We start from the raw sequence: 15159 nt of genomic DNA on the forward strand, positions 1-15159 counted from the left end.
CCTGGCTCTGCCTCCCGAGTGCTGGGATTAAAGGCGTGCGCCACCACCGCCCGGCCTTGAGAGTACTCATCTTAAATGCACAAGACTCGAGATTCAAATCTCAGTTCTAAATCAGGTGCGGTGGTACCTGCCTTTAATCCCAGCATTGGTGAAGTAGAGGCAGGAGAATAAAAATTGATGGTAATGGGCTGGACATAGAGCATGTAGGCAGTGTACCCTGATATCAATCCTGACTGAGCACTGAAAATGAAAAAAAAAAACAAACCAGTTAATGTCTAAGACAGGCCTTGTCCTAGACACACTCAGACCACCTCCAACTTGACAAGAACAGAACTTCCCACTGCCTGAGCTAAACACCTCAGGGCTGGGATGGAACACAGGCCTTTGAAAGCCACAGACCTTCCTCGCCTGTTTCTCAGCACCTTCCCCTCAGAACTCGGAGAAATGAAGAGCCAAGGAAAAGCTAGAGAATCCAGGAGTTTTGGTGGCAGTGGCCCCTGGTAGCCTTGGAGGGCAAGTGGTGACAGAAGCCACCAGAGACTTTTCCCTTCCTCTCTAGGTTTAGCTGAAGTGTAGAAAACACAGCAATACTCCCAGGCTGTCTTCCTGGGACCCTAACGCACCTACGTGCAAACGCTGGGTTACAGCGTTCTGTGGATCTGTCACACATTGTCTCACCATTCATGAATCCAGTTAGTCAGCCAGTCAACAAACAGTCTCTGGGCTCTGGCTAGGTGCCAGACTGTGTGGTAACAAACATGACACCTTTAGGCCACTGGAATGAGGTTAAGAGCATGGTCATTTCCTTAGCCCTGTCACCCACTCGTGTGACCGACCGTAGGAAGTCATGGAATCTCTTTGTATCAGCTGGGACAGCAATAACACACCTGCCCAGCATTAAGCCCCATGGAGATTCTAGATTGTTTTCTTGTCTTTGAGTAACTTTAGTCTGACGGGGAGACTGACGAGTCTCCCATCCCAATGCCAGGGAAAGAGCTAGGCTCAGGTCACACTGGGAGACCAGTGGGGGAGGCTTCTGGCTTGCACTCTGCAAACATTTATGGAGGGCTGCCCTGTGCCAGGCCCTGTGACGGGCACTGGGGACACAGATGAACAAGACACATTGTCCACTCATCCCTGCCACACCCCCAGGACTCAGTCCCAGAGGCTAGCACTGGTGTGGGCTGGGGGGGACACAGTGCCACGGACAGCCCCCCTGGGAGCCTGGGGCTCAGAGGACCTAAGTACTCATTGGCTACTCACAGTCTAAGGGGCATGACACAGTCTGGCATCCTTTTCCCCTTTAGCATGAGAAGTTAAACAAGATGGGCCCTTTGGTTTTGACCACTCTGACAGGTAATAAATAACACCCCCCTCCCAAGGGCTCTAACTCTACCCATGTCCAAAGCCAAGGCCATCTGGGCCTGATGTCTCCCTGAGATGGTGGAGAAGACACTCTCCCGGTACTGCCTGGCACTGCCCTGCTGACACACTGGCACAATTTCATGAGCAACAGGGGCCTAGATCTGAAGGCGGGTTGTTTGAGGGGGGGGGGTGAGCGTAGGGAGAGGCAGTGCCAGCTCCCACAGGCCCTATTCATGACAGAGTCCGGGTGGCAGACCAGGATAATTAAGACCAGGCTTTGTCTAAATCCCTGACCAAGCCAATACCTCACCTTTGAACCCCTGCAGCCAGCAGAGCAGGGCTGATGCACCACCAGGAGAATGCCAATGGACTGCCTGCCACAGGCCTGGAGCGCTTGAGGCTAGCCTGGGGAGGTGGGGAGGGAGGCTGAAGACTGAGGAAGGGATGCCCCACCCACAAACACTGAGGGACACCTGAGGCTGTGCCATCCTGATGACCAACCAAGACAAGCAAGCAAACTCCAATGCGGCAGGAGGAGGATTGGATGTAGGCTCTACCAAACGGGCACAGAAGTGGGAGCTGGGCAGTGAGGGCCAGTCATGACTCTAGAACCTTCTAGAACCTGGGGGGTGTCTTCCTCCCTGACTCTCTTCTCTCTCTCTCTCTCTCTCTCTCTCTCTCTCTCTCTCTCTCTCTCTCTCCTCTCTCTCTCTCTCTCTCTCTCTCTCTCTCTCTCTCTCTCTCTCTCTCTCGTTTTATTTATTTATTATGTATACAGTGTTCTGCCTGCACGCTAGAAGAGGGCACCAGATCTCACTATAGATGGTTGTGAGCCACCATGTGGTTGCTGGGAATTGAACTCAGGACCTCTGGAAGAGCAGCCAGTTTTCTTAACCTCTGAACCATCTCTCCAGCCCGACTCTGTTCTTTATGAACAGCGCAGCTTTGGCCACACTATTAGCTCACTGTGCCTCGGTACCCTCAACTGTAAGATGGGACAATGACAAACAGTACCAACCTTGAGGTGACACTTGTGACAATTACGAATCCTGACCCCAAACACAGCTATCATTGAGGAGGCTGAGACAGAAGTTAGCCTGGGCTAGACAGCAAGAGACTCTGGCTCAACAAAACAAAACTAGCATTAACATGTATGCTCATGTGAATATATTTGCATGTTCTCTGGATCTCTCTAGACATCTGCATTGGAATCCAGCATCACAGGAATCCACCTACTGGAGGACAGATCCCTGTACCATCTCCAGGCTGCTCTAGGGTGCTATAGCTCACAAACCTGTCCCTGGAAGTTGCTCTGAATAGCTAGCCCCAGTCTCTCACCCCAACACTTAGTCCAGTCATCTACTCTGCAGTCTCGAACTCACAGAGATCCACCTGCTTCTGCCTCCTGAGTGCTGGGATTAAAGGAGTGCGCCACCACCGCCTATCATTATTATTATAGACAGGGTCTCTCTATGTAGCCCTGGCTATCCTGGAACTCCCTACATAGACCAGGCTGGTTTTGAACTGCCTGCCTCTGCCTCTGCTGGGATTAAAGGCATGCACCATACCCCACTGTAGTCTGCCTTTTACCTTTACACAAGAAGAGAAGTTTCAAAGTATCCTTGCAATGAGGCATGAAGCAACCCACTGACCACTCCCACACTGCCCTGCTTTGTAATACCACACCCTCCCTCACTCCTACCCCCAACCATGCCAACATCACTGCATCCTTTCGTCATGAGTTCAGAGTTGCCCAGAGAGAAGACACAGAAAGCCTCATCCACACTACCCACACAAAAGGGTTGTTCCCCAGGTCCAGCTCCTTCATCTCCAGCTGGGAACCATACAACCTGCCCCACCCCAGCAGTATACAAGCTTTCTTTCTAATAACCCATCCATCCCCAGACTTTATTTTATACCCACCAGAACTCAGATTCCAACCCAACAATACCACCAAACCTTTAGGTCAGACCCTATCTGTAAAATAGGCACTAACATTGCCAGGCATGATGCCTCACACCTCTAACCATGGAGGCGGAGGCAGGTGGTTGAATCTCTGAGTTTCAGGCCAGTCAGGGCTACAGAGGGAAACACTGTCTGGAAAAACCAACCAATAAAATAGGCACTAACACTTTTCCTACACACTCACGAGGGCTTTGAGACCCTGGAATCGAGCATTGCATGGAGGGGATCCACTGTTACCATGTGAAAGGAGAAGGTAGGGCCTAGGACACAGGGCCTTGGAGTTCCCAGTCATCTGAGGGTGGATCGAACCACACATGGACAATGGGAAAAAGCCACCAGGGCTGGGGGCCTTTGGGCCAAGCTTGCAGGCCAAATGATTGGTTCTGCAATGGAGATTCAAATCTCCTGCCGTCAGCGTTGGCCACTTTGGAAAATGGGGCTGTTGCCCTGGCAGAGGGAAGAACCACATGGAATCAAAGGCCACCCACCAGTAGCCCACAGCGGGGGTAGGGGTGGAGACAGTAAGGGGTCAGGGATGAAGCACGCGCTATTTGTGGGGGGGAGAATCCATCCGAAGGACTCCAGCCTAATGACCTCCCCACCCGCCCCCTGTCCATCCTGAATTTCAAGTTTATAATTAGGAAACACACTCTGGCTGTAGGGAGGGGTAGAGAAGCCGACTGAGGGAGAACTTTAATACATGCAGTTCAGGCACCAGAGTCTCCTAAAGAGTTTGCGAAGTACATGCCCGCGGGACCAACACCCCAGGACAGGAGCTCGCTGGAGTGTCAAAAGAAGAAGCAGCTCAGTTTTGTCCTTGACCCTCAAACTGGATCCCAGGGAACGTCTTTTCCAAATTCAGGAAAAACTGCTGGCCAGGCAGTGTTCAGCCCTTCAGCTTGTACTGCCACTGTGAGCTGGGGGGTGATCGAACGGGACCGGCAGCCAGACTCCAAGGCAGGGGACTGACCCTGTTGGGAAGGTGAGGGCCCCTCCCCAGCCTCAGCAGCTGGTAGATGAAAGAACCCAAGCAGAGCAACCCAGCGCTGAGTAATGCCCCTGGCACCCCCGCTCCCGGACCCACCCACAGCCGGAGCGGGCAGAGGGGAGGGTCGGGCAGGGCTGGGGTCCCAGTCCGGAGCCCCGCAGCCCACAGCGCAGTCCCACCCGGAGGGGGCGAGTCCAGGACGTCCCGCCCCAGGACCCCTCCCCCACTCCCTGTGGCTCCAGCTGTGCGGGGGCCTCGCCAACGGAAAACGAAAACTCGGGCAGAGGAAACGGCGGCGGGCGCCCCGCCTGAAAATCCCGGACAAAAGGCGCGGGCCTCCCACCCCTGCTGCCCGGCCGCCCAGGGCCTGGCACCACCACCGACTGGGTGGCCCCGGCCCGGTAGCCCCGGGCCCGTCGGGGGCCCCTCGCACGGCGGCCCCAGCCAGCCTCTGCCCAGCGCAGCTGTCCCTCCTGCCACTCCCCAACGGGACACCAAGTTCCCGCAGCGGTGCCCACCGACGGGGGCGCAGTGACCCCAGCCCGGACATTGCCCCTGGTCCCGCCCCAGCCTGGCCCGAACCATGAGCCCTCACCTGGGGGGGCCGGGGCTCCGGACGCGGCGGGATCCCGACCAGGCAGAAGGCGACTCCATTCATCGGGCCGCAGTGGAGGCTCTGCGGCCAGGGCACTGTTGGGGGCACGGGCCGGGGCCCAGGGGGCGGAGGGCCGGGGACAGAGGGGCGGGGCCCGAGGGGGCGTGGTCTGTGTAGCCCCTCCTACCTACTCCCACCCCGCCCCACAAGCCACGCTCCAGACCCAGCGCAGCCAGGGGCCTTTCCACACGCCGCGCGGAAAAGTAAAGAGACCCAAGACAGGGATCTACGCCGACCGTGAAGCCAAGGGCCAGAAACGAACCTGGCCCAGAGACGCGGTCTCAGGGAAGCCTCCGGAGAGAGGGCCTGCAGGGGGCCTGCTCAGATAGATGTTGAATGGTGAGCATAGAAAGAGGATGAGGGCACCGAACCCAGTGATAGCGCCAGGAAAGGACGCTAGAGAGGGTCGGGAACGGACCCAGAGGTCCAGAAAGCCTGTGAGTGGCTGAGACAGGATGAAGCCACCTCACCTCCGACAGGCTGAGGGCGGAGACTCTAGGGACTCATGGAAGTTGAAGCACAACGGATGTGGTGTGAGGTATGACCCCGTCCATCTGGAAAAGCCCCCTCCCAGGAAGATTCTTAGACAGGATACCATGATGGTAGCAGAGTCAGGACTGGGAGGGAGTTCTGACAGACGTCCCAGCCTTTTGGTGCCCTTCCCAGTGAGTGCAGGGCCTCAGACCCCTGCTCTGCAAGGGCCCTACAAAGAGACACTCCCACCCCCCCCCCCCAGCTACCCTGCTCCACTGGGAGTTAGGCTGGCCTGAGCCAGCCATTCATTTCCCAGTCCTCCAACAGAACCCCACCCTGTTCCCCAGCTCACAGGCCCCCACACAATCCAGTGAGAACCAGTACCTCAGTCCTCCACTGAGCTGGAAAGTTCTTTTTGCTACCTAACCCTCATTCTTCCTCTTCCTCCAGCCTATGCTGACCTCTTCCTGAGCCTTCTTACAGGATTTTTTGTTTCTGGGGGGTCTTTCTCTTTCTTCTTTTATAAAATATGTAGACTTGGCGGGCCTGGAACTCACTATGTAAACCAGGCTGACCTCCAACTCACAGAAATCCACCTGCCTCTGCCTCTCGAGTGCTGGGATTAAGAGGCTATAACACTATGCCTGCCACCTGCATTGTTTTGTGTTTTCTTTGGTGTGACTTGATGTTTTTGAGCCACAGTACTGCAGAGTGGCACTGAACCTTATCCCTGCCTCAGTTCCCTGAGCACTGGGATAATAATCATGAGCCACCACACCTGGCTCCTTCTTGCAATTTTAAAGGCTTCTGTATTCCTCTCTTCAGATTATGAGGTGGGGAAAAAGCAGATATCCCCACGAAATAGTAATTGATTTCAGGGAAGGCAGGCAAAGCAGAAAGAACAAGTGTCCCCCAAAGACACCACTCCCTGAACCCAGAGACCTCATAAGGACGCCGGCTTTACCACCACCACCACCACAACAGACCCACGTCGCCAAGCCCGCCCCTTGCTCCGGAACGCAGGCTGTGGGAAAGGAGACATCAGTCAGGCGGTCCTTGCTCCTGAGAGCCTGGAGGCCACTGATAGACTCACACTGTGTGCTTTACGTCCCCAACACTTAAAAAGATTCTTTTATAATGACCTCTCCAACTTCTTTCACCTCATCGAGGTCAGAAGGCAGAATTACCCCCTCCTCCTAAAACGTCCCTCCTACCACCTAACTGCCATCTGTCACAATGCCTGGGTCTTCTCACTTTCAACAGAGTCCCAGTTCCTGCCCTTCTGCCCGGAGCTCCGGTATAGCAAGGCATATTGGCCCCCTGGCACAAGGGTCCTTTCCTCCCAGAACAAAGGGTTGTCTCTGTAAGGAGAGCAGATTTGAGCTGAGGCTGTGGGGGCAGGGAGGAGGGTGGTGGCCCCTGGGGTGCCCCTGGCTCACTTTTTCCAGAGCCAGATGCCCTCAGACCCTACAGGAGGCCGTAAGAGGAAATGAGCTCACACTGACCGGCAGGCCAATTCCTCCCTCCACAATGCACAGCACGAACCTCCTCCATCCCCTCCCACTTCCCAGAAAGAGCAAGCTCCCCCACCCTGCGGCCCCGCCCACCTCTTCCTGCACCTTGACCTGCGCCCCTGCCAGCCACTGCTATCCATCTCCTCCTCCGGCCTTCTTCCCCCACCCCCCCACCCCACCCCCGTCTAGGCTCTCCCGGCTCCCCAGCTCCTCTGTCTCTGTATGACTCTCTACACATGCCACTATCTGGCCCAGGATCCACCTTCTTCCTTGTAGGCTCTTCTATGGAGTTTGGGACAAGTGCACCCTCACTGGATTACGATCCTCATGGGGGATCCCCTTCAAACTCATCCTTCTGAACCCCTCCATCAGTCCAGTCATGGCTGTTGACTCAGAGTTCTACCCCATGAAGTGTGGGACCTGCAAGGGTGTGGCAGGTGGCCCTGGGGATCTAAAGACCAGGTCCTGCTCCTTCCCTTCAGTGGCCTGATCTTCCTCACCCGTGAGTCTATGGCGATAACCCAGAGCAGCCATGGAAGGCTGGAGAAACAGGAGGGCTGCCCAATGGAGCTGCCTCTGGCTCTGTGGGGTTTCGTGACTGAGCAGACCTGGATGAGGGGAATGGCGAGAGAGGCTAGCTGGGGAGAAGGTGTGTGGCAGGAAGTGTGGAGGGATGAGGAAGGAAACAGGAGGATGTAAGGCTCAGGCACTTAGGTTTTGGTCCGGTCTGGCAGCAACTTGAAGTAGTGGTGTGTTTTGTTCTCTCAGGCATACAGCGAGAACAGGAACCAAGGACAGTAAGAAAGGAGGTTAGAGATGTGGGACGAGCAACAAATGTTGCTTTGGTACTTGGTAACCTACTGGGCGAAGGGGAAGGAGATGGAAGAATCTAGAACAATTTCAAGACAGTTTATATAGGATGGTCCCAGGAGAGTGAACAGGTCAGGCACCAAATTGTGAGTTCTGCTTTAGTTAACGTTATGAAGGTTTTGCCATGCATAGTATTTACTATTTTGTTTAATGGATAAGGAAACTAGGGTTCAACCAACTTAAATACATTTATGGTTTTTGTTTTTTGGTTTGTGTGTGGTGTATGTGTATACTGTGTGTGTGTGTGTCTGTGTGTTTGTGTGTATGTGTCTCTGTGTGTGTCTGTGTATATGTGTCTGTGTCTCTGTGTGTGTATCTGGGTCTGTGTGTGTATGTGTATCTGTGTGTGTCTGTGTTTGTATGTGTATCTGTGTGTGTGTCTGTGTGTTTGTATGTGTATCTGTGTGTGTGTCTGTGTGTATGTGTGTCTCTGTGTGTGTGTATGTGTGTCTGTGTGTGTATGTGTGTCTGTGTGTGTAGGCGTATCTGTGTGTGTCTGTGTGTGTATGTGTGTCTGTGTGTGTAGGCGTATCTGTGTGTGTCTGTCTGTGTATCTGTGTGTGTGTGTGTCTGTGTGTGTAGGTGTATCTGTGTGTGTCTGTGTGTGTCTGTGTATCTGTGTGTGTGTCTGTGTGTTTGTATGTGTATCTGTGTGTGTGTCTGTGTGTGTCTGTGTATCTGTGTGTGTGTCTGTGTATCTGTGTGTGTGTCTGTGTGTGTCTGTGTATCTGTGTATCTGTGTGTGTGTCTGTGTGTGTCTGTGTGTCTGTGTGTGTGTCTGTGTGTGTCTGTGTGTGTCTGTGTGTGTCTGTGTGTGTCTGTGTGTGTCTGTGTATCTGTGTGTGTGTCTGTGTGTGTCTGTGTGTGTCTGTGTATCTGTGTGTGTGTCTGTGTGTCTGTGTGTATGTGTGTCTCTGTGTGTGTGTATGTGTGTGTCTGTGTATCTGTGTGTGTGTGTGTGTGTGTCTGTGTATCTGTGTCTCTGTCTGTGTGTGGGTCTGTGGAGACTAGGCTGACACTGAATATCTTCCTCTGCTCCCCACCTTGTTTCCTGAGTCAGGGTCTCTCACTGAACCCAGAACTCTGGAGATCCAGCCTGTCTCTGCCTCCCTAGCACTTGGATTACAGATGTAAGCTGCTGCGCCCAGCTGTACCTAGATCCATGGGCACGAGGGGTCTGAACTCAGGTCTCCACACTTGCATGGCATGTGCTTAACCGAGTCATCTCACCAGACTCCTTTTACTTTGCCTTTTATTTTTAGACAGGTCCTCAACCTATAAGCTTAGTCTAGCCTGGAGCTCACTAAGTAGCTGAGGCTACCCTTGAACAAATGACCCACTTGCTTCAGATTCTCAGGTATAATCTCAAGATTACAGTCATTCACCACCACCTAAGTAAGTATCTCATGAAAACCCACACAGGATTTGAACCGGGCATTTGGGCTCCAGAGTCCACATACTTTTTTGTTTTTTCCTTTTCTTTTCAAGGCAGTGTTTTTCTGTGTATGCCTGGCTGTTCTGGATCTTGCTTTGTAGACCAGGCTGGCCTCAAACTCACAGAGATCTGCCTGCCTCTGCCTCCCGAGTGCTGGGATTAAAGGTGTGCACCAACACCGCCCTGAGAGTCCACGTACTTAATCCACACTTGGTGGAATATTCACTGGCTGCTTAAATCATGGATCCAGTCCCTCTCCAGAAGACAGGCTTGAGCTAGAGTCTTGATTGTGGAAGTCTAGTGAGATGAGGAAGTAGTAGAAGAATCTCTAGAAAGAGTAAGGGATGAGGTGACCACATGAAGGACAGTGCCTGGAGGAACACCAGCCTCTAGCGGCAGGCAGATGGGTGGGAGCCAATGGAGGTCAAATTGTGCATACAGGCAGAGCTACAGGGAGCCTGGCTGTGGGGCTGAGCAGGGTGGTGGGGTTAGGGTTGGGCAAGGCAAGCCAGGACACTTGACAACCCAGGTGAGCTCAGGCCAAGGCAGTCTGATGTTTGCATGGGAAGATGAGAAAAATCATATGAAAACAGGTGCATGAGAAGACCTGAGGGACAGGCAGCCTGAGCCAGGCATGGTGGACCATGTCTGTGATCTCAGCACTTGGGAGGCTGAGTCAGGAAGATCACAAGTCAGAAGTCATTGTGGTCTAGACAGCAAGTTTGAGGATAGCCTGGGCTACATAATGAGACCCTGTCTTCAAAAACACAAAAAACAAGGAGTTGAGGGGGAGAAGCAGGAGGGAATCCTAGGCAGTTAAAAGTACCTGCTGCTTTTGCAGGAGATCCAGGTTTGGTTCCTAGCACCCACATAGCAACTTATAACTCCCAGGACTCTAGTTCCGGGGTCCAGCACCCATTTTTTTGCCTCTGGGTATGAGACACAAACATGGTACACATACATATACCCAGTAAAACACTCATCCAGCTGGGCGGTGGTGGCACGCGCCTTTAATCCCAGCACTCGGGAGGCAGAGCCAGGTGGATCTCTGTGAGTTGGAGGCCAGCCTGGTCTACAGTGTGAGATCCAGGACAGGCACCAAAACTACACAGAGAAACCCTGTCTCGAAAAACAAAAAACAAAAAACACTCATCCATCTAACATAAAAATAACTGGGTGTGGTGGTGCACACCTTTAGTTCCAGCATTGGAGAGGCAGAGGCTGGCGGATCTCTGTGAGTTAGAGACCAGTCTGGTTTACAGAGTGAGTTCCAGGACAGCCAGGGCTACACAGAGAAACCCTGTCTCAATAAACAAATAAATCTTTAAAACCTGTATTTCAAGGGTGGCTGGAGAGATGGCTCAGCACTTAACAGCACTCGCTCTTAAAGAGGACCCAGGTTCAGTTCCCAGCACCCACATGGTGGCTCACAACCACCCACAACTATAGTTCAAGGGGATCCAATGCACTTTTCTGATCTCCATAGGGACCAGGCACACTTGTCGTGCACAGACATACATGCAGGCAAAATACCCAGATGCATAAAATAAATATATCTTTAGAACAATGTGGTTGTAATTGTTGTTGTTTTTAATATAGGCCAAGCGAAATGGTGCAGCAGGCTAAGACACTTGCCTCTAAGGCTAATGCCTGAGTTCAATCTCCAGAATCCTGATGGTGAGAAATAAGAACAAACTTGTCTTTTGACCTCCACATGCACACAGCGGCAGGTATGCATGCCTGTGCACACAAATATACACACAAAAATCGATCAATCAGTAAATGTTTTGTTAAAAACCAACAACATCTGAAGGCTGGAGAGACGGCTCAGTGGCTGAGAGCACTGGCTGCTCTTCTAGAAGACTCAGGTTCAGTTCCCAGCACCCACATCGTGACTCCCAACCATCTTTAACTCCAGCTCCTGGGGATGGAATGGCCCCTCCTGCCCTCCACTGGCACCAGACACACATGCGGTACACAGATGCACATGCAGGCAAAACACCCATTCACATGAAATAAATTTAAAACTAAACCAAGCATTTGAAAGCATGTGCCTGGGAAAGAGACTGAGGACACACAGGAGGAAGCTGAGTGGCTGGAAGAAAAGCATCCCGGGACTGACAGAGACCAGGAAGACAACACAGGACGAACACAACACAGCACTGGGACCCTCCGTGTCGGGCCTGGTCCTGAGTTGGCAAGGAGTTTAAGAGTGTCATCAGGGAGCTGGAGAGATGGCTCGGAGATTAAGAGCACTGGCTGCTCTTCCAGAGGGCCTGAGTTCAATTCCCAGCAACCACATGGTGGCTCACAACCATCTATAATGAAGTCTGGTGCCCTCTTCTGGTGTGCAGGCAGAACACTGTATACATAATAAATAAATAAATACATCTTTTAAAAAAAAGTGTCATCATAGGAGCTCTGAGATGAGATGCCCAGTCCCGTTCACCAGGCAGCTGACTGACTGAGGACAAGTATGTTCTCTGAACTTCCAGCTCACCCTTTAAGGCCTTGCCTCATCCGGCCTCATCCGGCTGTGAGTGAGAGAGGCATGGAGGCTCACATTTAACAACAGACCGGAAGTACCCTGGAGCTGTAAGGACGCTCCACTCACGCACAGTTCCATTTCCATTGAAAACGTCCTAAGTTCCTTGGTGTGGTAGTCTACACCTTCAGTCCCAGCACGCACCGGGGAGGCAGAAGCCGGAGGATCCCTGTGAGTTCTGAGCCATCCTGGTCGACATTGCTTGTTCCAAGCTATCCTGCAGAGCACCCTGATCTAGTCCAACAGTTCAGGGTCCAGATTGTTTCCCCCTAGGTTAAGGAGTTGGCTGAAAATTGTGCCTCACTGCCACAGAGGACCTGGTCACATAGCATCACCTCAGGAAAAGGTCAGGTTTAAAAGCTGAAGTACAAGCGTGAAGGATGGAACTCAGTTGGTAGACTGTTCCCCTAGCACACATGAAGTCGTGGATTCCATCTTTGTGAATTGGATGTGGTAGTGCATACTATAATCCCAGCTCTGGGAAAGTGGAAAGAAGAGGATCAGATGTTCAAGGTCTCCCCCAACCACATATATAAAGTTATAGGCCAGTCTGAGCTACACGAGACCTTTTTTTCTTTTCTTTTTTCTTTCTTTTTTTTTTTTTTTCCTTTTTTTGGTTTTTCAAGACAGGGTTTCTCCGTGTAGTTTTGGTGCCTGTCCTGGAACTCACTCTGTAGCCCAAGCTGGCCTTGAACTCACAGAGATCCTCCTGGCTCTGCCTCCCTAGTGCTGTGATTAAAGGCGTGCGCCACCGCCGCCCGGCATGAGACCTTATTTTTAGAGAAAAAAAAAATGGAATGTGGTTTCTGCTCAAGTTATATTGCTTTTACACTATGGTAAAGTCAAAACTTTGTACACTGAATTGGGTGTGGTGGCATATACCTGTAATTCAACATACAGGAGGCTGATGTAGGAGGGTTGTCATTAATTCAAAGCTAGTTTGGGCTACACTGCAAGTATTGGGTCAGCCTTGGCTACATAATAAGGCCTCGTCTCAAAAAAAATTAAGAAGCCATCACTTGACCCACCATATATTAGGAACTGTCTATAAAATGGCAACGATGGATTAAAGGGCCAAAGGGCCATGAACTTGGCCTCTCCAGCAGCCCTTCCAATAAAGGAAAACGAGCACCCCCTGGTGGAAGAAGAGAGGAGGGCAGGGCTAGACAGGAGAGCTGGTCTTGGCACCCTGGATCCTCTTAAGTCTCCCAAAGGAAACCCTGTCCTCTGCACAGTCTGTATCTCCAAAGCCCATGGCATTTGGTGGGGGCAGTTTAATGAAACAGAAGTTGTACTTACAACCTCAAGGAACCCTTAGTCTAGGGAGGGTGATGGACCCCCAAAGGATGCTCTGGAATGGGGCTGCAATGGAGGGACAGTCACAGTCCCGAGAAAAACAAGAGAGAGGCTGGGTACTGAGAAAAGAAGGCAGTGGCCTTTGGAGGCTAGCGTAGACCCTTGAAGGCCCTTGACTGGCAAAGGGCTGAGGAAGGAGGGAAGTAGTGGGGTACAAGCTCTGGTAACCCCACGACTCCCCTCCACAGACTCATACCCTTTTGTTTGCTTTGTTTCTTGAGACAGTCTACTATGTAGCCTTGCCTGGCCTGGAACTTGCTAGACAGACCAGGGCTGGCCTCAAACTGATGGAGATCTGCCTGCCTCTGCCTCCTGAGTGCTGGGATTAAAGACTTAAAGCATCACAAAGAATATTTGTGTGTGTGTGTGTGGGGGGTGGTTTCAAGACAAGGTTTCTCTGTGTAGCCCTGGCTGTCCTAGAACTCACTCTGTAGACCAGGTTGGCCTTGAACTCACAGAGATCCACCTGCCTCTGCCTCCCGAGTGCTGGGATTAAAGGTGTGCACCACCACCGCCCGCCTGGCTATCACAGAGAATTTTTAATGGTGTCAGCGGGGAAAAGAATCATTCAAAAAGATGCCAGTCCCTACTTGATCCCTGTTGCCAGAAATCCTACCTAACACACTCGGGAAGTGTTAAGGGCCTCTGGCTAAGTTAGGGCCAAGTCATTAGGGACTTGCCAAACAGCTGGGGCCCCTAGCCCAGCAACCCTTGGACAGCTGGCTAGGAGCAGGAGCAGGAGGGTGCAGTTTCCCTGGGCTGGCAGCAGCCACATGAAGCCTGGGCAAGTGTCACAGCAGGAGGTGATAACTCTGCTCCATCTCAACTGGCTGACTGCTAGGAAAACCTATGGGGTGGCACAAAGAGATGAGGCCCTGGGTGGGGTCCCTGCCCTGCAATATGTCATCAGCCAGTGAAGCCCCTGGGCCATGGCCTGAGTGGCTGAGCATGAGAACAATGCTCACAAAGGTCGCAGTACCTTGGAACACCAAGATGGAGGGGAAAGGGATGGAACTGTGTTGAGTGATGATGACGTCTCTAATCTGCCTAATCTAATTTCGTTCAACTCCATGAGAACACTGTAAGATGGATATAATTAGGTCCACTGTGTGAATGAGGAGACAGGCTCAGAGAGGTTAAGTAATTTATCCAGGCTTTCCCAGCTCAGTCTCAGGACTCCAGCAAAGTCTGCCACAGGGCATTGTGGGAGCCGAGGAGTATCAGGTCAGCCAGACCCTTCCTGTTCCAGGGATTCTATAGTTCTGTAAGAAGACCTAGACTCTGCCTAGCCCCCACATAGGAGGGGTCCTGCTTCGTTCTCATGCTTCCCTCCTGGAAGGGTAGACGGAGCGAAGAGTGTAGAGGGAGGGGGCCGAGGAAAAGGAAAGAGAGGAAGGGAAGGAGAGAGGAGGAAGGGGTGGGTGGCTCCCACCTCCCCCTGGAAGCTCTGGAAATCCCCAGCAGCTGCCCCTCTCTCCTTTGTCTGGCCCTGAGCCAGCCCTGGGTGGAGAGAGGGGAGTCCAATGGAGAGGAAAGGAGGCGGAGCTGGAAACAAGATTGGGGGAACCTGGTAAATCCAGCCCCTGGGAGAGATTCCAGACAGGCTCCCCTTTAGGAAACCCTACATGCCAGAATCCACACATACCAAGTCAACACACCAGGGAGGCTCTTGCACTATAAAAGGATTCTCTGCCTTCAAGAGGGCTCGGCACATGGGAGACTTAAAATAGGAACTGCTGCAGCTCTGGTTTCAGAAACACCCCTTTACAAACCCTGCTTCCGGTGGCTTCGAACACCAGCCACTGGCAGAGAAGTTGGCAGGGCCCCGGGCATAGGGTAACCCCAAGGTCTTAGACATGTCAAGCCAAGCCGGTCCCTCCACTCTGCCTTCACAAATCCCACCACACCACGCCCATCCTAAGAGTGAGCTCACATTTGGAAGGCCGTAGGCTGAGTAGTAGCCTTGCTCATCTACAGAGGCCATCCCTCTCC

At 52.5% G+C, this 15159-nt stretch overlaps 1 protein-coding gene across 2 annotated transcripts in view; it reads right to left on the reverse strand.

Moving 5' to 3' along the window:
* The window catches only part of Arhgap23 (Rho GTPase activating protein 23), a 105619-nt gene that overhangs the window by 88503 nt on the left and 1957 nt on the right, over window positions 1-15159 (reverse strand). Inside the window, exon 1 of one of the 2 annotated variants that reach the window (XM_052755631.1) lies at window positions 4914-5045. The exons of the other annotated variant lie outside the window; for it this stretch is intronic. Coding sequence (XP_052611591.1) covers window positions 4914-4976 — 63 coding nt within the window. The 5' untranslated portion in view covers window positions 4977-5045. Of the gene's footprint in view, window positions 1-4913; window positions 5046-15159 lie in introns of those variants that run through there. 2 annotated transcript variants of the gene reach the window in all.

This window comes from Peromyscus californicus, unplaced genomic scaffold (genome assembly GCF_007827085.1).
Source record: "Peromyscus californicus insignis strain IS unplaced genomic scaffold, ASM782708v3 Scaffold_3__1_contigs__length_106647218, whole genome shotgun sequence".
Classification (NCBI taxonomy): domain Eukaryota; kingdom Metazoa; phylum Chordata; class Mammalia; order Rodentia; family Cricetidae; genus Peromyscus; species Peromyscus californicus.